Source organism: Ylistrum balloti, unplaced genomic scaffold, assembly GCF_031769215.1.
Source record: "Ylistrum balloti isolate Yb309-2 unplaced genomic scaffold, AGI_CSIRO_Ybal_v1 Utg370964, whole genome shotgun sequence".
Lineage (NCBI taxonomy): Eukaryota > Metazoa > Mollusca > Bivalvia > Pectinida > Pectinidae > Ylistrum > Ylistrum balloti.
The window spans coordinates 59,734-81,143 of NW_026782542.1; the positions used below are offsets into that span (position 1 = coordinate 59,734).

Here is a 21,410-nt window from a genome sequence, read left to right on the forward strand (position 1 = left end):
CCATACCCTCATGCGCCGTTTAACAACAATTAGCTTCAGCAAAAGCTTTACGGTATTTACAATTTTAATTGAATTGTGAATTTGTTACCGAAATCAACGAAAGTGGATAATTTTATACTTATATAACATCAAATATAAGTTAAGTATTCATACCGAAATATTAAATATAAACATTTAGAAATCATATAACGTCGTCCTAAAATAATTTTCTTATATGGTTTATCTGTAAAATATACAAATAAGTCATCGAAGAATTTCAATAGACATGACATCAACTGTATTTGATAATACTACAACATTTGGTAATAAACGTGATTCATTTTTATGTCTTGTGTACAACACTCTGGATTATGTTTAACCATGCTTCTATGTACATGATAGCTGTTGTGACTCTATTCTTAAAACATGGTGGTGTGAAGGTTTAAAATAAAGGTCATCTAATATGTATTGCTAGTACATCTACAACATTTATGATTATATGAAATGAGTGAACCACATCTGGATTTGCGTTCCCTGTATAACGTTGGCAGTTAGTGCGAAATATCTGTTCTCTTGTCCGAGTGCGGTTGTCAGCTTTTTTGCCTAATTTTATTCATAGCGCGTTTAAAGTCGATTGTGCCTAGTTCGAGAACGGAAGTTGACATTCCATGGTCTATTGTATACAAATTGACTATTTGCGGCTACGATACCTCTTCCTGTTCGGATGTTTACTATTTATTTGTAGCAAACAGAGCATAAAACTTTGTTAAACCCTTTCTGAAAACCACCTCTTCGAATTTATGTAATCTTCACCGTCCATCTGTTAGAATAACTGCCATACAAAGGCAATGTAAATGCCAAATTTGTATTCAGCTGTTGAAAGATGTTATGAGAGACGACAAGAAAATACCACCTTAGTCAGAATCTAGACTCAAATTCAATAAAACTAGAGCAAAATATCAACAAAATAAAGGCTTATACGGAGACGCTGGAAAAAGTACACTGAGAACAAGACCAGGCATTCCGAAGGAGTAAGGGTCTTCTTCTTCTTTGATGACACTCGTCATGTAAATCATGGTCAAACCAACAAAGTAATGCCTCGTTCTCAAATGAGAACAGACATACAACAACTGAACCGAAAGGCAATCTAACGAACCTCAAACACGACCAGCTTAATATCGCAAAAATATTTGTCAATGAGATCACTATGGCGATCGTAAGAGCCACAATATTCGATGTTATATGCTTGCATTTGCAACCATAGCATTCCTCTTACTGAATTTCAATCTCCTCACAAGGACAATATACGAGTTCTGTCAATCATATTTTTAAATCACGTGGTCCAATGATATGTTATACACTCTTCGAGACAAGCATCTTCTGTTTTATATTTATCTATATGTATTATCTAATTATGAAATATACTTAGCTGTTAGCTTATATGTTAAAAACAAACAATAAATGCTTTCCCACACTTATACATCAGTGATTTCTAAATTTATATCAACCATGATAGAATCGCATATCAGTGCGATAGAAAAGCATAACGTGCGCACAAATGTGCGATAGTTAATTTCGTCCTGTTTTCCTATCGTGTGCACATGGGATCCCATGACTGTACATTTTTTTCAATCCTATGTTGATCATCTTGTTTGGTAATGAACTAAATGTTTGTGTTGCATAATACCCAGTGATGTAATGCGAATGTCATATATGATATTATATATATATAAAACGATATTGGATAAGGGTAGGAAGTCAACATGATTGTTCAGGGGTGACATTTTCCATAAAACGACGTCATCTGATCTTAGTTAATTTGAAACATTCATGTAATGCATACAGCATATGTTCTATAGTGAATGCATATTGGGTTTAAACAAATTCAATAGTCTATATACTTTACTTAAGAATTCTGTTTGTCCAGTATGTTTCTTGGAAACATGCTTTGATGAGTTTGTAGTAAAGTAAACAATTTTTTATTCGAAGCTTTTTTCCCCGTGAAATCGATCCAAAACGCTGCAAGATAGATTAAGTTTTCAACCTCCGTTCGCCTTCCTTGGGAAAGGATATTCTCATAACAAGCGAACGTGGGCGTGTTTGTAGTTTAGGATGGAGAATGATGGTATACAGAATGGGTATTATAAATTTGTTCTTATAGAGGACTTTTTAGAAGTGGGTATAGGAGATAGGTCAAAAGCTCTTTGGAGTTCTGTAAAGTCCACATACTATTAATTCAACTTCTTTAATCAACAGTATCGTTAAAAGACTGTAACCCAGATTTTATAGTACTAAGAATAGTAATATTAGTATGTTCAACAAAGCTGTCAAATGTTGCTGAAAAGAATTCTTGTGAAGTTTAGGAATCCAATAAGTTCGTATACTTATTATAAATAGGCAACCTAAATCCTTGGAAAGATTTCACTTTCCTATATTTGTCATCAACCGTCATCTCTTAATTTCCTGAGTAGCACATCTAACTGCTAGGTGTCTACATTGACGTTGTATCAAGTGAAAGAGGGTTCTCATTACATATTGGTGACTTATCGTTAGTTATCTCCCCTGATCTGTAGATTTATCGAAAACGTAGTTATGTAGTGTTGTTTCTGGTCTCGATGCATTACTTTTTCTTTAAATTTAGCTAATTATCCTGTATTTTCAAATGGATTTTTTCGGACATCAGATTCGAAACACGTCCACAAGAGAATTTCAATAAATGGATACCATGAATTCTTAAAGATTATACAAACGTCACACAGGTTGATAGCCCCTTTTAATACTACTTAGAGTAAGATACACCAGAGCCAGTACTTAAAGTCCATCAACACTGCCTACCACCTGCGAGTTGAAGACTGTTAAAAAGACACAAATGAATATCACCTTTCAATGCCAGTTGATAAGTTTAAAAGCATATTCAGCAGAATAAAAGAAAAACTGTATTTTAAAACTTGTTTATTAGTTGTTAGCTGTCCTTTTTACATCTGATAAGAACACAAAATATCCCACAGGTGGTCATCTTTGATTTTGACCATCATACTTTATCACTTTAGTCTTGGTCTCACTGTGAAATATTCTTTTTCTTTATATGATATGAAACCGAACGTGTTTGATGCTTGTTGGTTTGCCTGTTGGTTCCATTGCTGTATGTTTTGTTCATATTTGAGAATGTGACATTATTACTTACATCGTTTTACGAAGATTTACAAGGTGGGTGGCGTCGACGAAGCAAATGACACCGACTGTTCCGGAACACCCTTCTTTTTCATATTTTGCCTTAGATTTATCGAATTTGAATTTGGATTCTGATAAGCTGACATGTTAGTATTTTCTTGTGGTTTCACAAATTTCTTGCGTAGATTTCAATGAAACCTTAGCTGTACTTTGTCCATTTTAGGGCTGGTTTTCAAAATCAAAATGGCAGGAATATCGTCAGAGGTTAGAAGGGTAGAAAAGACACTATGCTACTTGTATAGAACTAATAATACTTCTATCATGGCGGGCATAAAATACCTTTGTTATTACTGATCAGCTAGCTCAACAGTCTTGTTGATTTCATGTTTCCGGTATAAGTATATTGATATGTAACTGTGTTTTTACTGTAATCAACAGCAGTACTCTCAAATAATAGCAAATATAATGATCAAAATAATCGACATACGACCCATTTCACATAATATATGCTGATGAAGTTAAGTAGCGCAGTGGCAAATATCTCGTCTTCCTCCCGGACGGCTAGGTGTAACCTAGAAAACTTAGGTTCACCTAGATATCTGGGGCTCACTTAGACGACTTAGGCTTCATTGTCCGATCAAACGGGAGAAGTTGTGACGTCACATGCTGAAGCAATAAAGTTTCTCCTAGAACGATTATTGTCTCCCTTTTGTAGCCTTACTGTGCGCTTCTATCCGGGCCAGCCAGAATTCTCAGAATATAAGCTAAATGCCTGTTTCGCTATATAGTTTTCACAAACATAAAGTGTGAAGTTAGATGTTATATAATGTTAATGACTTTGATTTTGTTTTTGTTTGTTTTGTTTTTGTTTTTTACAAAAACAGTTGGGATAATCTAAATTCAGTTTTCTCTTAACCAGTGAACTATGCAAGATTCACACGAAGAAGTGCAGATTGATTTGTTGAGCAATGGAAAGAAGAGATTTCCTAGCGGTGATGCGTCCCCAGAACGCGACGTGTGGGAGAGGAAGATCGAATATCTCTTTTCCTTAATAGGTTACACCGTCGGACTTGGCAGTTTGTGGCGGTTTCCCTACCTATGCATGAAAAATGGCGGAGGTTTGTCATTCATAGCCTACCTGATTTGTTTACAACAGAGTCGTGAAAACTTAATGTATTTTTGTCTACGTGCTGTAGTCTGTTTTGTCATGCTAGATGATCTGTCAAGATAGAAATTCATTCTTAAAAAGAGGTGAACCATTAAGAAAGGTCGGAAGGGGTCCTCTAAAACCGGGTATATGAATTGAAATAAGATAGGAAAACTTATACACTATAAAGTGTAAATCTTTTCATTTGACCAACTTGCAAATCACTTAATATGAATAGCAGATTAAATCACCCATATAAAGTGTACATAGCAATTGTTTTCGGTAAAAAGTTCTGAATGCTTGTACCGCAGTTTCACTGTTAAAAAGAATTTGTCATGGATTTGTTTATTTTCAAACAAATAAAAAAATAACTGTTTACGAAAAATCCACATAAAACATTCAGGACAGACGTTTTATACTTAAAGTACATTTAGAAACAGGTTATAATAGAGATTGTAATGATATACTCAGTTTAATTACTGTGTCTAAATAACAGGGTTTTTTTCTTCTTCAAACAGGAATGTTAACAAATAACTAAAGACAATATTGTTGTTCATAGCCAGATATATGTTATCATTATCTCGGTATTCTCTTTGTTGTATAACTGCGCTTGGCATAAAACAATGTTTCATACGGTATTTTTTAGAAGTTAGTCCACAATTTCATATGCATGATGAAAGACAGCATTCATAAAAATGTCCTTCACTTACAGGCGCATTCCTCATCCCTTTTACGTTCTTCATGGTGACTTGTGGATTTCCCCTGTACTACCTAGAGTTGTTACTGGGTCAGTTCTCTGGGAAAAGTCCAATGGTCGTTTGGAATATATGTCCTCTTTTTAAAGGTAAGTGCTGGTTTTTCTGCAGCATGACATGGATTTCATCAGATGTTATTTTTGCATGTTTTTTTTTTTTTTTTTTTGACAATTATCATTGCTTTCAGAACAGTTTTCCAAACGTCTTGCTGTTATACAAATAAATTTTTATTTAACGTTGTCATGAAATTACTTTCCTGGATTGACGGAAATTTAGAGGGATCCAGATATAATTATATATTTTCCTTTGTGAGGACGTTCCACGCTATAATCATTTTAAGCTGTGAGGTTTTACGTTACAATTAACATAAATCAAGACTTCATGTTTTAAAATCATCTCTGGTCTACGACAGTGAAAAATCAACGGAATATGTTGTGCAAGTTTTCACAAACACCTGTAACCGAAAACCGAAACATTAAATCTATTTTCCCGTCCTCTATAAAACTATATCAAATAAAGTTTTCAAGAATATTTAATGCAAACTTGGACATTTGTCAGTTTACTTATTATGTTTCATGCATTTACTTTAGATTAATTTTGTCACACAATAAATATGGTATTCCGTATAACAGTAATTTATCTAATACACGTGCTTACGTCGATGTCCATGTTTTCGGATTGCTTGAAAGGCATGAAGTCTTCAAAATGTGGCATATAAACTAACGGTCACAACATCATACTAACTGATATGTTAATTGTATTCGTCTGTGAGAGGTAGTCCAAACACCTTAATGAAGACTGCCTGGAGTTTGAATGGATCATTCTTTCTAAAGTATTTAAGATAAAGTATCTTGATAATTACGCTCCGACACATGAGAATGATCGAAAAATGTATATATTTATATATATGTTTCTTTGATTTTAACGATCACTTCAATATCTATACTGCATATCATCACTTTGTCATGTGTTTGGTCTTATGTCTCTTTTAAACTAACAGGCAGCTGTTTTTATTATTATTATTATTATTATTATTATTATTATTATTTTATTCTATTTTTGTCTTTTTTGTGCATATATCAGAAATCTTTACTTTTTTAATTTACAAAACATTTTTTTTATTTATTTTTTTTTCCAATAAAGTTTTTGAATAAACAATCATCATCATCATTATGTATCACAAATCTTAATTCTTAATTTTGTCGTATTATTTTACCCTAGGATTGGGATTCATGATGGTATTTGTTTCCCTAGTCGTCACGTGGTATATTGGCGTAGTTCTTGCTTGGGTCTTGTACTATCTCGGGTACTCGTTCGCGACAAATCTTCCCTGGTCTTCCTGTGACAACGAATGGAATACGGACCAATGCGTGGTGTTTCGCACAGTACCATCAGCCTCCACCAATGTGTCCGACATATCTAACAACACATATATAAGTTCCCTCAATTCTACATTTAGAGAAAACAGGACAGAAGGCATTGAAACATCAGCTAAAGAATTTTGGAGGTATGTATAACAAATGAAGGATAACAATGAATAGTTTCATTACGCTAAAATGTAATGTGTATTTGATATATCCTGAGAGAAACAGTATCTTATATTTCTGACAACTGACCCATCAACAAATTGTAAACCATAAAGCCGCAAAGACGAAAAACTGTGGTGCCCAACAACAATTCCTGAAAGATAAAGACAAAGTTTTATACCTTATTACATCCCCGTTTGCTTTAATGCAAAGACGCTCTGGTGTGTACGTCTATGTGTAAGTGGGTTTGTAAATTGACATGTTCATTGAATTATGAATTAACGTTCTTACATGTTTAGCCTTAAAATTGTGCAATTTTCCGTAAAGGAAAGCATGAAACGTTTGATTTAATTTTTAACGTGCTTACTATTAAAGGCCTATAATATTGTCACCCATCGATAAACTTGCGAATAAATCTTTTTATCCCGAAGAAAGTATTAAAATATTATGTAAATCTATAATTATGTTACGTGTTGGTAGGGGAATGGATACATTTTTGTATCTTGAAGAAAGTATTAAGATATTATGTAAATCTATAACTATGTCACGTGTTGGTAGGGTTACGGATAAATCTTTGTATATTGAATTACTTACCTGTATACACCTGTATTTCTTTCGGTAAAAAATTTCAATATGTTACTGAATAACATAATGATATTTCCTTGTTTCTATCAGATACAAGGTGCTGAATATATCCAATGGCATCGATGAGGTGGGAACCATTCAGTGGCATACGGTCCTGGTACTACTTCTGGCATATGCTTTATCATTTGTATGCATTGTGAAGGGCGTCAAATCAGTTGGTAAGGTAAGGATGGTGGATTATTACATGTCATCGTGAAGGGAGTGAAATCTGTAGACAAGGTAAGGATAGTGGATTATAACATGTCATCGTGAAGGGAGTGAAATCAGTAGACAAGGTAAGGATGGTGGATTATTACATGTCATCGTGAAGGGAGTGAAATCTGTAGACAAGGTAAGGATAGTGGATTATAACATGTCATCGTGAAGGGAGTGAAATCTGTAGACAAGGTAAGGATGGTGGATTATTACATGGCATCGTGAAGGGAGTGAAATCTGTAGACAAGGTAAGGATAGTGGATTATAACATGTCATCGTGAAGGGAGTGAAATCTGTAGACAAGGTAAGGATGGTGGATTATTACATGGCATCGTGAAGGGAGTGAAATCTGTAGATATGGTAAGGATATTGGACTATAACATGTCATTGTAGCGGGCGCGAAATATGTAGACAATGTAAGAATAGTGGATTAGTACAAGTCATCGTGAAATCTTGAAGCTGTGGTTTACTTTGCCGTGTGTGATGACGTTTTTTGTCTTGTGTGATCGTGTTTTGGTATATTTGTCCATTTTCGCTCACGCAAGGGTACATGAATATCTAATCCTTGTTTGATCACGTTATAGTATATTTGTCCATCGCTCACGCCGTAGTAAATGCATTGCGTGATCACATTGTGGAATATTCTGTCCTTGTATGTTCACGTTGTGGAATATTCTGTCCTTGTATGATCACGCTGTGGAATATTCTGTCCTTGTATGTTCACGTTGTGGAATATTCTGTCCTTGTATGTTCACGTTGTGGAATATTCTGTCCTTGTATGATCACGTTGTGGAATATTCTGTTCTTGTATGTTCACGTTGTGGAATATTCTGTCCTTGTGTGTTCACACTATAGAAAATTCTGTATCTGTGTAATCACGCTGTAAAATATTCTGTCCTTGTGTGATGACGTTGTGGAATATTCTGTATCTGTGTAATCACGTTGTGGAATATTCTGTCCTTGTATGTTCACGTTGTGGAATATTCTGTCCTTGTATGTTCACGTTTTGGAATATTCTGTCCTTGTATGATCACGTTGTGGATTATTCTGTCCTTGTATGTTCACGTTGTGGAATATTATGTCCTTGTGTGTTCACACTATAGAAAATTCTGTATCTGTGTAATCACGCTGTGGAATATTCTGTCCTTGTATGATCACGTTGTGGAATATTCTGTCCTTGTATGTTCACGTTGTGGAATATTCTGTCCTTGTGTGTTCACGTTGTGGAATATTCTGTCCTTGTATGATCACGTTGTGGAATATTCTGTCCTTGTGTGTTCACGTTGTGGAATATTCTGTCCTTGTGTTGTGGAATATTCTGTCCTTGTATGATCACGTTGTGGAATATTCTGTCCTTGTATGATCACGTTGTGGAATATTCTGTCCTTGTATGTTCACGTTGTGGAATATTCTGTCATTGTATGTTCACGTTGTGGAATATTCTGTCCTTGTATGATCACGTTGTGGAATATTCTGTCCTTGTATGTTCACGTTGTGGAATATTCTGTCCTTGTGTGTTCACACTATAGAAAATTCTGTATCTGTGTAATCACGCTGTGAAATATTCTGTCCTTGTGTGATGACGTTGTGGAATATTCTGTCCTTGTATGATCACGTTGTGAAATATCCTGTCCATGTGTGATGACGTAGTGGAATATTCTGTCCTTGTGTGTTCACACTATAGAAAATTCTGTATCTGTGTAATCACGTTGTGGAATATTCTGTCCTTGTGTGTTCACACTATAGAAAATTCTGTATTTGTGTAATCACGCTGTGAAATCGCCTGTCCTTGTGTGATGACGTTGTGGAATATTCTGTATCTGAGTAATCACGTTGTGGAATATTCTGTCCTTGTATGTTAACGTTGTGGAATATTCTGTCCTTGTATGATCACGTTGTGGAATATTCCGTCCTTGTATGTTCACGTTGTGGAATATTCTGTCCTTGTATGATCACGTTGTGAAATATCCTGTCCTTGTGTGATGACGTTGTGAAATAACCTGTCCTTGTGTGATCACGCTGTGGAATATTCTGTCCTTGTATGTTCACGTTGTGGAATATTCTGTCCTTGTATGTTCACGTTGTGGAATATTCTGTCCTTGTATGTTCACGTTGTGGAATATCCTGTCCTTGTGTGTTCACACTATAAACATTCTGTATCTGTGTAATCACGTTGTGAAATATCCTGTCCTTGTGTGATGACGTAGTGGAATATTCTGTCCTTGTGTGTTCACACTATAGAAAATTCTGTATCTGTGTAATCACGCTGTGAAATATCCTGTCCTTGTGTGATGACGTTGTGGAATATTCTGTATCTGTGTAATCACGTTGTGGAATATTCTGTCCTTGTATGTTAACGTTGTGGAATATTCTGTCCTTGTGTGATCACGTTGTGGAATATTCTGTCCTTGTGTGTTAACGTTGTGGAATATTCTGTCCTTGTATGATCACGTTGTGGAATATTCTGTCCTTGTGTGTTAACGTTGTGGAATATTCTGTCCTTGTATGATGACGTTGTGGAATATTCTGTCCTTGTGTGATCACGCTGTAAAATATTCTGTCCTTGTGTGTTCATGCTGTAAAAAATTCTGTCCTTGTGTGTTCATGCGGTACATATTTTTTATCCTTGTGTAAACACACTGTAGAATATTCTGCCCTTGTGTGATGACAATGTAAACTATTTTTTCCTTACATGATAACGCTTTGAAATAGTTTGTCCTAGTGTGTTCAGGCAGTGGTTGCATTTTTGTCTTTGTTATGTCCCTGTAAAATGGAGATATCCTAAATGTTTAGATTAATATAAATTAAGCATACATGCAAAGTGCACTTAACACTATTACAGTTTCAGTCTTATTTCAATAGGGAGAACTTTATTCAAGGAACCTTATATTTATTCAAATCGTTAAGAAAATAAATGTGCATGACGAGTTTAAATTTCGGGAAGAAAATATACCTGCAGCGTGTCTGTGATGATATATAAAACTGAAAGAAACTATACAAGTGAAACTGGTTATGCTTTCGCGTCACGTAGACATTTTCTTCAGTGTTAAAATGTTACCTATTTCTTGTTCATACAAGAATTGAATTTGGACGTTTATAAAGAAAACTAAAATAATCGCGGAGCTTATGTGCATACTCCTATCCATGAAAACAGAATTGCATCACTACACTGACACTGAAACCGGTTCTTATATTCGGATATATCCACTATTAGAGCGGTAATATGAAAGGGTGGTCTAATGTTTAAGATGACTGGCATGATACGCAGTTTGTATCGTTTATAATGCATGCGGTAAATACACTCAGGAAAAAGTTCAAGTGTTTTTGGCACATACCTCTCGTGTTCTAATATATTTCGTTTCTTTATTATCCCCCGCTTTCACCTCAACGGGGGATATTAATTTGGGTTCGTTTGTCCGTCCGTCTGTCTGTCACACTTTCCCTAAATATCATCCAATTTGGGTGAATCTTGGTCAGCAGATGCATCTTGGGGTCATTAAGACTGAGTTTGACTTTCAGTGTCATCTGTTAATAATTATGCATACGATTGAGGTATCATTTGATTTCATTGGTCGGTTCATTTCCGTGCTCTGACTTCCCTAAATATAATCCGATTTAGATGAAACTTGGTCAGCAGATGCATATTAGGGCACATAAGACTGAGTTCAGCAATCGGCATCATCTGTTAATATCTATGCATACTAATTAGGTATCCTTTCATTTCTTTCGTCGGTCAGTTTTTGTGCTCAAACTTTCCTAAATATAATCTGATTTAGATGTAACATGATGTTTACTCCTAACCTCTAAAATATTTACTTACAATATGTTTGGAAAGCGGGGGATATAAATTCCATGAATTTGCTTGTTGTTGACTCTTCGAACATTTCATAAACATCTTCAAATTACAGTACGGACAAGTGTTATAGTGTTTTACATATACATCACTAGTTATGACTCGAATAATATCGGTATGTTCTGTAATAAACAGGAAATGTATTTCCTAGTTATATTAAATGTGAAACCGTAAAAGTTTAAAGATCAAGACATTGTATAGTAGACGTCTTAGGTAAACTTTTTCCAAACGATTGGTACATAATCAGTAATTTGTATATTTACTAATACTCCAGGGCCTGGAAGTTGGAAAACGTTTCAGGTTTATGTATTAGATATTGTGTTATGTTTCAATCTTTATTTCTGTTTTCTAAGGTTATAATTTGTATCTATTTTTCTATAATTGAGAAACAAACTTTAATCTTATATTCATCACTGCCGGATGGAAGTGCGCAATTGGGGTCTTTTAGTGGGAGTACCCAGTAAACCCATGTGGTCAGGCAGGAATCGTTCCAGGAATCGAACCCCGAACTCCGATCATCCACATAATCTATGATTAATGGATAGGTCATTGAATCCATTACCATCTTCAGAGTATTCAACTGGGCCATATGACTTATGGTTCTGCTACATTGAAAGACATTTCGGTTTTGTGATTTTTGCCTGTTTTAACCTCTGTATATCTACAGTAAATGTCCGTTACTAAGCAGAAAATATCATTCTTAAGAGTGTGTTTATATATATATATATATATATACAGTTCCTCCTTGGAAACATCGTGGAATATATTTTCGAAACCTGAAAGTTGGTTTTAGTTGGTGTGATTTTAAAGCCAAGAATTCAAGTCTAATTGTTATCAATCCGTTGTTGTGAAGTAGATGATATCTTGTTTACACATGTAAGGGTTATCTCCCTTCGAACCTTTCGGAGGAGGAGACACCATAATCAAGAGTAGAAAATTCTCAATTTCTGACATGTAAAACGTGATCATACTAATACGGATAATAGTCTTACATAATTCGATATGAATCAAGTTATCCGTTCTATGATTATCGACAAGTATAATCACTCATATTGAAAATACTCCAATATATCTTAATACGTTGAATATCATGAATAACAATGTCTATTTTTACATTACAGGTAGTTTACGTCACAGCAACTCTTCCTTACCTCCTTCTTACCGTGATCCTTGTCCGGAGTCTGACTCTAGACGGCGCTGTCGACGGAATCATCTATTACATAAAGCCAGATTTCAGCAGACTAATGCATTTTCAGGTAACTGAACCAATTGTCGTTTAAATGCTTTCTCTGATGATCGAATTCCGGTCCGCTTGTCCTATATCGTTTGAATTTAAATCGAGTCGATAGGATTTGTATGGAATTCTACAAGGATTACAGAAATGTTTGATAGTTAACATCATCTACAAAATGATAATCATAATTATTAAATCCGTTGACATTCAAGTATCTCGTCAATTGGTAATGTATGTCGGACTTGGTAGAAAACATCGCGGCGTTCGTAAGGGGGTCTTGATTAGAAAGTTGGATTCCCGTGTTCAGCATTGTTGGTGGTACTAGACAGCATGAATTTTCATACAGGTTAACTATTTTTTCAGTGAAATATTTACTAAATATGTATAATTTTTTTTTCTTTTAGGTGTGGTTTGAAGCTGCCCTTCAGGTTTTTTATTCTTTAGGGCCCTCATGGGGCGGGGTTCTTACCATGGCTAGTTTTAACAGATTTCACAACAAGTGTCTGGGGTAAGGTACTTTGAATTAAGATACTTTTTTAATATGATAAACCAGTTTTTCAACACAGACTTTCTATTCCTAATTACAAACAATACAAATATAGAGATGGAGGCCCGGAATGGGCACAAGCCAAAAACGGTATCCCTTCGTCTATTGTGTTACCATGTTCAAATATCACAATACACTGATGTGTAATACTGGAATATATATATGATCAATGAAGTAATAACGACAGTGCGGACAACCGAATTGTAAAATTTTTGAGGCAACTTGCCCCTTTATCAACTCACAAATATACGGCGTCCATCGGCCGCAGGGATTATCGAGACACCTAAATTTACACCACCGCTCTCGATTTAGATTTATAACTTTGTATTTGTTTTATGTTCTATGTATGTGATGTAATTTATGTAATATTTGTGTCTTGATAAATGGGCAGGTTGCCTCGAAAATTTGACAATTCACTTGTCCGTGCCGCCATTATTTCTTCATTGATTACATATATATATATATATATCTATATATATATATATACGTATGTCCGTTTTAGCCTTGATTGCATAACAAAAGTAAAGATATTCTATATAATTTTATTGACTTGAATGTCCAGTTGATGAAATGAAAGATAAAACCTAATGAATAGGAATGTGAAATTTTCGATACCGTTTCACTGTTGCCATTTTGTGAAAAAAAGGCGAAAACAAAATGGCCATTTCAGGTGAAACTAAAGTATGCGCTTGATTTTATGTCCTGTGAGGAATTTAAAACTGGGAGAAGGCAAATACATACATAGGAGGGAAAACAAATAAGCATGGACGAATGTTTCGCTAAACAGTAATTATATGTAACACAAATGTTAATGCAAAATGTTACAATTTGTAATTTTCATTTGCTGATACGTTTATAGATTAAAACGTATTTCACAATACTAAACACATTTGTCCATACATGTGTTTATTTTTCCAGTGATGCCATTTTGGTTGTGTTTATGGACCTATTCACAGCATTTTACTGTGGATTTGTCGTCTTCTCTATTGTCGGATTCCTCGCACATAAGTCGGGGATGAAGGTGGATGAGGTAGTGGAAGCAGGTACGCCATGTGATTAAGATTTGTATATTTCACATGTTATATATTTCTATTAATAGTAACCAATGTGACTGAGTTTTCATAAAATATTCACTATCATTTTTGGTTTCAAAAGGGGGATATCAGGTGCATGATATGAGTTTGTTTGGCTATGTACAATGGAGAATGGAATTGTAAACAATCATAAAAATGTATGCAGTGTTACTCGTTATTCCTTCCTGATGATGTAGCTAGGATGTCAGTATAAAGGTATAACACGAAGACGATACATATCAATCTGTTAATTTTTTTTATTTCACTAGGTCCAGGTTTGATTTTTCTAACTTACCCAGAAGCCCTAATACGACTTCCGCTTCCGCACATGTGGTCTGTACTCTTCTTTGTCATGGTGGTTTTCGTTGGAATAGACAGTCAGGTAAACACTTTCGGCAGTGGTCGTATTATACAAATAACGCTGATTTATTTCTATACCCACAAATATGTAGTGAAAGCCAGGGAAAATTATCTCCCCTTGTTGTCACCACTGTCGCAATGCGACGATGACACCGCGAGATCTCGTGGAGCTGCTGTCAGCTTTGCGCGAAACTACCTGACAGCGCTCGCTTGACTCTTGACTATCTAATTGCGTAGACTTTTCACATTTTGTGCGAATGCAAAATCAACGGACACTACGTTATTCCATTTAAACTTTATTCTCGTTCGACACTATTGTAAAAAAGTCTACAGAACTTGACATTGACAATGCAAATTTTTCTCAAAGTTCTATAAGATTACTTTTTTACTTCTTAAACATCTTGGTGTTAAACAGTTTGGTTTGTTGGAGACCATCGTCAGTGGACTTGTTGACATGTACCCGAAGACGCTAGGAAAACACAAGTTACTCGTGCTTAGCATATTGTTCCTGTTTTACGTCGTCACAAGTTTGATTTTCGCCTCACAGGTAAGTACCACTTCCTGTTTGATAGTGTGACTTGCCCAAACAACAGTTCTTTAAAGACGATTGAAGAAGAAAATAATCAGAACTGGAATTTACTAGTGTGTCGATGACATATTTGCCACAATGAATCTTTTTTTTCTGGTGTTTCGAGTTCGTTACACCCTGTTAAACAATGAAAATCATATTGGAAAGGTGTAGATTTAAGGTAGAACCAAAAATGCACACATAGAATGCGTGATGGAAGATCACTTATTGAACATTCTTTTAATTCACTTCTAAAGAAAAACCACCTTAATTTTCAATCAAGAGATTCGAAAGAGACATTTTAGTAAGAAAAGTCTTCTATTTGTGCTTCAAACCGCTCGAGTATTGCCGGGGAAAGTGTATGGCTTTAACATGTGGCTACATGTTTGTATCTAATTGACGATTAATCGAAGATCGATATGTTTGTGAAATAGCAGTCTGAATTTAATGAAATTTTTATTTCAAACTTTCCTAAATTTCGTCTTATGATTTTTTACTGACCTATCACTAACGCTTAATATCATGTTTGTTTGTAAGCGATAATATCAGTTACAACAATAAAAATAATATGAACCCAATGACTTTTATTGATATATCGTTACTCCGAATGGTTTCTTTTCAGGCTGGGGTATACGTGTTCAAACTCATAGACTGGTATATCGCAGCCTACTGTATTTTCCTTGGGTCACTCCTGGAGTGTGTGGTGATTGCCTGGCTTTATGGTATGTATTATTTTTCAAACTGACACCATCGTCACTATTAATATCAGACGTAGTATAAAATCGACAATATTTTTCTTCCCTCGGCTACATTACACTTGAACGTTGCCGTCAATTATGTTGTGTGATGTGCTTAACGTTTGTATTGATATTTCTAACCTTGTTGTAATACTACTAATCACGTGTTAAGACCAAGACGTTTAAATCACGAGAAATTGTGATAGTAATATCAGAGTTTACTGTTCAGTACGATACCATACATGTGGTCACAAAAGAACGGTGACACTGATATTACACTGCAATGTAGGGCCAATTTATTTACAAATGTGACTTTCAACTCAAGGATTCAAATACATGTTTTCCTTAATACTATATGAATGGTTTACAGAAATTCTATAGTAACATAATGAATTTGTAGAATTTTTTTTTTACTTTCTGAAATTCTATGAAAATATCCTATCTTTCAACCTGAAGTTTTAACCGTGAAAACCGTTCATGTACAAACAGTTTACTTTTACATTGCATTGATGTGGCCATGTTTGATACCAAGAAATGGTTGGACAATTTCCATCGTCTGGGTTAGCTATTTTCTGAAGAAATACAGACCTGTTCCCGTAAAGGACATTTTCCATGTTGAGCTTTATGTTAAATATATGTATGCATTAACTCTAATACAACCTTACTAACCATATGCATGTGTTGTGTGATATCTATTAAAATGTGTCATCATATCTAAGATTACACGAAAGACCAAGCGAAGAAAACATGTTAATCAAAAATATTAAAACATTTGGCCCATTGATTATGGGAGAAGAAGTTTTTGTGAAAGCAAGTCTGTGTGACTGATTGTTAATAATCTCGTCATCTGAATTTCGGACAATGAGTTATTAAATAGAAGAACGCTCACTTTATTGCATACAGCTATTTGAAGAAGTGCATTTTGATGTGGAAATTATTATTAAGATATGAATTAAAGTGAAAGATTTTATGGTTTAAAAGACGTTTTAATGTTTGTTAATTGCATATTTTATGAAATAGTAGTTTCTTTCTTTTTAATTAAATTAAAACAATAATTAAATTAAAATTTCAAATGTTGTCATGATATGATGAATTCAAAAGGATGCTTTTGATGAAATTGGGTTTTTTTCTCTTTGATGATATGATAATTGAGATCAACAAACATTTGTCTACATGAGCATCACATGCTTAGAAACTTCATTGCATCTACTTTAATATGTGTAAATAAATGTATGTTACATGCTCACGCGCAATGTTAATCTTTTACTTTACTTTACCATAAAATGTTTCTCCTAGAGAAAGGTTTTTGGTGAAATGTATATTCATGTTCCTCGAATGTGTCTATAAATAACTTACTTGTTTCTCTAACTAGAAGAAATCACGTCAATCTTTAGTAAAGTGTAATAATCATTTGTATATGTGCATGAGAAATTATTTGAGTAGTATTTTCAATTACCTTACAGGTGCCGAGAGATTTAGCCGAGACGTGGAACTAATGACTGGACGATCGGTTCACATACTCATACGATGGTCCTGGTATATTTTGGTACCGATTGCAATGTTTGTAAGTATTCCTTGATGTGACGTGGTTCTGATGTTCCTTTCTGTACTATTCATCTAATTGTGTTTGTGGAAATCTAGGTGTGTCTTGCAGTCAGTTTTACTACTGAATCAGATATATAGTGTAATATATTACGTGCATGCATCTCCTACTGTCACAAAAAAACCCTTAAAGTCATTAGTATATTAAGTACGTACTTCCGGTTGTAGTGTACATATGGAACCGTACGGTTTTATGTACAGATTTTTTTTATGATTTTAAGTTATTTTTCATATCTAACATTATAAAATTGTTATATTATACGTTAACAGTAAGGAGAGGTAAGGACATCTTCCCCAAAAGTAAGGTTTATAATTTTATAGGACTTTATTACACCATTAGCTTTATCTCAACGTTAACTTTATCTCGCCGTTAATTCACTGTCGTTAACTTCATCTCACCGTTAACTAGCTGTCTTTAACTTTATCTCACCGTTAATTCACTGTCATTAAGATTATCCCACCGTTAACTTACCTTAACTTTATCTCACCGTCACCTGACTGTCTTTAACTTTATCTCACCGTTAACTGTCTCTAACTTTATCTCACGCTTAACTGACTGTCTAACTTTATCGCACCGTTAACTGACTGTCTAACTTTATCGCACCGTTAACTGACTGTCTTTAACTTTATCGCACCGTTAACTTTATGTTCACGTGATCTTTATCTCACCGTTAACTCACTGTCTTCAACTTTATCTCACCGTTAACTCACTGTCGTTAACGTCATACTAAGGCTGTCATTGACGTAACTACATGATTGACTGGTAGTCTCCCACTTGGCTTCAGCTCTGTGACATGTTAAGACAATTGTCCATGGTTGTTTTTAAATGTCTTTATCTCGCCGTTAACTTTATCTCGCCGTTAACTCACTGTAGATAACGTCGTACTAAGGCTAATATTGACGTGACGTGGCTTCTGCTCTGTGACATGTTAGGACAGATGTTCATAACTGGTATCTCCATGCTCGGTTCATACCAGACTTCATAGTGTTCAACAGAGGTTAATAATCCCACTTAAGTTTTCATCTATGGATTTTCCGAACTGATTGGAGGTTGTAAAGATTATTCCTGATTTAACACTACAATTGATATAGATTTGGAACGAATTCCCAACACTTTTCTACATACATCTCCGAAAAACCATCATCATCTTCTTCCACGTGTGTCAGGTTTTAGTGACCGTTACAACCGTTGAATAAATAAATATATTTGGACATTTTGTAAGATATTGAAGCACAGGAATTGTTAATAGGTTACTTAACGGGTAGACCAGTGATAAGTTAATTACGTATGTAGGGTTTCTGTGTTCACAGCGCGCGGAGAGAATGGGTTTAAAAGTGATTGTTCTTTGTTATCTTTTTTTTAATCCAATTTATCCACTGTTAATAAATATATTATATTGTTGAGTGTTGTCATGTTGTCGATTCACAAAGCTTTGTCCTAATTCTGGACCTGAAGAACGAGTGTTGAATACATCTGTTACCTATATATGGACAGTGGTTTAGGAATTCGTGCAAAAGTGTTAAAAGAAGTGTGGCCGAATTGACTACAGTACAATGTTACCATCTTGGGTATATTTGGTCTATAATGCATTTACCATCTCGTCACACTACCCTTAACAGTAGTGTACATGAAATTTTAGTATGGCCGAAAAAGTTGGCCGATTTCTTACCATCTCGTACACTCAGTACGGTGACCGTGTAGTGAAGTCATCTCTACTGGTTGTGTTGTAGTATCTTTTTGTTCTACAATGTAGGTATGTAATACAATTTTCATGGGTTTTTTTTTTAGATATCTCTTATCCTCGTCATGACCAACATGACTAGCCCTTCGTCTAAAGAGTACACATACCCGAGCTATATTGGAATCGTGGGTAACATGATCGGAATCCTCCCCATTCTACCTATACCGTTGTTTATGCTTACTCAGCTTCTATCGGAGTCGGGCACCCTAAAACAGGTAAACATCCATCATTATCAATATTGCGTAGTATAAGAATTGTGTGGCAAGCATTCCATTTAAACTACAGATACAAATATATAATCAAAGATTGGACCTGATTTTTCTCATTATTTAAACTCGTGTTAAAATGAGTTGCATATTATAGACGGTAAAAATCTGGCATTTTTTATTTTTTGGTGTGACCTAACTGTAAAAATCGATATGTTTCTTCTGTACCTTCCATAGTCTGATGTTGTGGCAGCTAACGGCAAACATGAAAAAATAACATACAAGTTTTATTTTGTCATAAAAGTAAACATTCTGTCACATTAATCTGCAAGATTTGGTTTATCTGACGTTTCATCACTCTTAACTGATTTCGTGAGATGAGTCAGTTTATTAAATATAAAGCAATGAAAACGCATTCTTTTGAAAAAAAAAACCGCTGTAATTAAAGAATAAATTATGACAAGTGAAATGTCATAAATACGATTTGAGAGGAATATTACAACCCGTTTGTGTAAAACTAAAAAAATCAAAATTTTACATTATTGAAAACATGTGTTTTGTATATAGAATACCTGAACCGGTGTTTTTGTTTTCAGAGAATCAAGAATCTAGTTAGACCATCTCCTGACTGGGGACCCAATAACGCCCAGGAACGGGAGACATACGTAGTGTATGAGTATAGTAGCAGTATGTGGCAAAACATGAGGGTAGATTTGTTCGGTCAACGTAAAAAACTATAAACGGACGTCTGGACGTGAGGCAAATGGACTGTATGTGCTAGTAGCCACTATGAGAGTCGGCGTTTTCTAAACTCTATCACACTGCTTATAAAGTTGTATGGCTGAGTATAAAGTGATTTTTCTGTCGCACTTTCCAAAAGCACAGTATTGGAAAGTTGTCGTGTTTTGTATAGATGTACACCACACCAACTGAAAGGACCTATGGTAGTTTTGTCGGAAATAATGACATCTTACACTTGTGATGTGATTACACCGCATAAAGTGGTGACATGACCTTAACGAGTGTGAGCGCTCTCTACCCCTAGGGCATAAGCATCTTACGAAAGAAAACGGACATGCAAACGTCAAGCGTTTTAGCTGAATAGTGACTGAAACAAAAATCACAATGATATCTAACTATGTATTTACTTTATGTTCAAATATTAAATAAAACAGATACCTGCCTATTATCTACTTGTTCATTGTGATAATGATAAGGTTATATTTTGAAGCCAAAAAAAAAAATAAGAAAAAAACAGCACGTGATATCACTTACTCATTTCACTGTCTCTCAATGGAGAGGTTTGGAAATTAATACAAAAACTGATAAGATTATGTACAAATATCAATGCTTTCACCCCACAATATGGTCACCACTTAAAATATTATTTTTTAAATGACATGAATGGATTTGAAAATTCTAATATCTCGTCACAAATGTTGAAGGGTTTAAACGTTCTCTAAATAAATATAGCAGATATTTTTTTCTGTTTTGAAAAACTTCATAATTAAGTCCTTGATAAGAAAATCGTAGTTTGGTACAGCTGTATTGACAGACACCAGTTTATAAACAGATTTATAACAACATTGTATTAAGATACACACGTAAATAACACCTGGTTATCGAAAACTAGAATTAGACACAATTAAGCAAAAAAATGTATTCAACTGTATTAGACAGCTGTTTTGTCCTTCTAGAATTCGTCAGTGATACTAAAGGTTTAACTTTTAAACCCTAGGCGACTGAGGAAAATCCAAAATTATTAAACCCATTCTTGGTACATATCGCCTCACGTACCGCACTGAATCTCAAAACAACATAAATCTTTATGACAAAAATGCAATTTTGTTAATCGAAATTATCAGAATTTGATCGGAAAAAGGCTTGAATAAATCTTCATCAGCAAGCCGATACGGTGTGAAAATCATATAAAATTGTCATTTATATGTAACAAGTACAGAAAAACAGCAGTAAGAGTAACTGTGAAGTAGTATATATGTGTTATACCTCGGAAACTAATCCGAGCGTTCGTTGAATTTCTAAAACATGTGATTGTATTATTAAAATGAA

The 21,410-nt window shown here is 34.7% G+C and overlaps 1 protein-coding gene across 1 annotated transcript; it reads left to right on the plus strand.

Moving 5' to 3' along the window:
- Positions 1–4,075: 4,075 nt before the first annotated feature.
- LOC132559777 (sodium- and chloride-dependent betaine transporter-like) lies at positions 4,076–20,080 on the plus strand. The gene is made up of 13 exons (XM_060224404.1): positions 4,076–4,268; positions 5,010–5,141; positions 6,274–6,559; positions 7,254–7,386; positions 12,393–12,527; positions 12,910–13,013; positions 13,971–14,095; positions 14,395–14,507; positions 14,901–15,032; positions 15,676–15,775; positions 17,254–17,354; positions 19,182–19,349; positions 19,937–20,080. Exons 1-13 carry the CDS (start codon positions 4,076–4,078, stop codon positions 20,078–20,080), a joined length of 1,866 nt encoding a protein of 621 aa, XP_060080387.1.
- Positions 20,081–21,410: the final 1,330 nt, after the last annotated feature.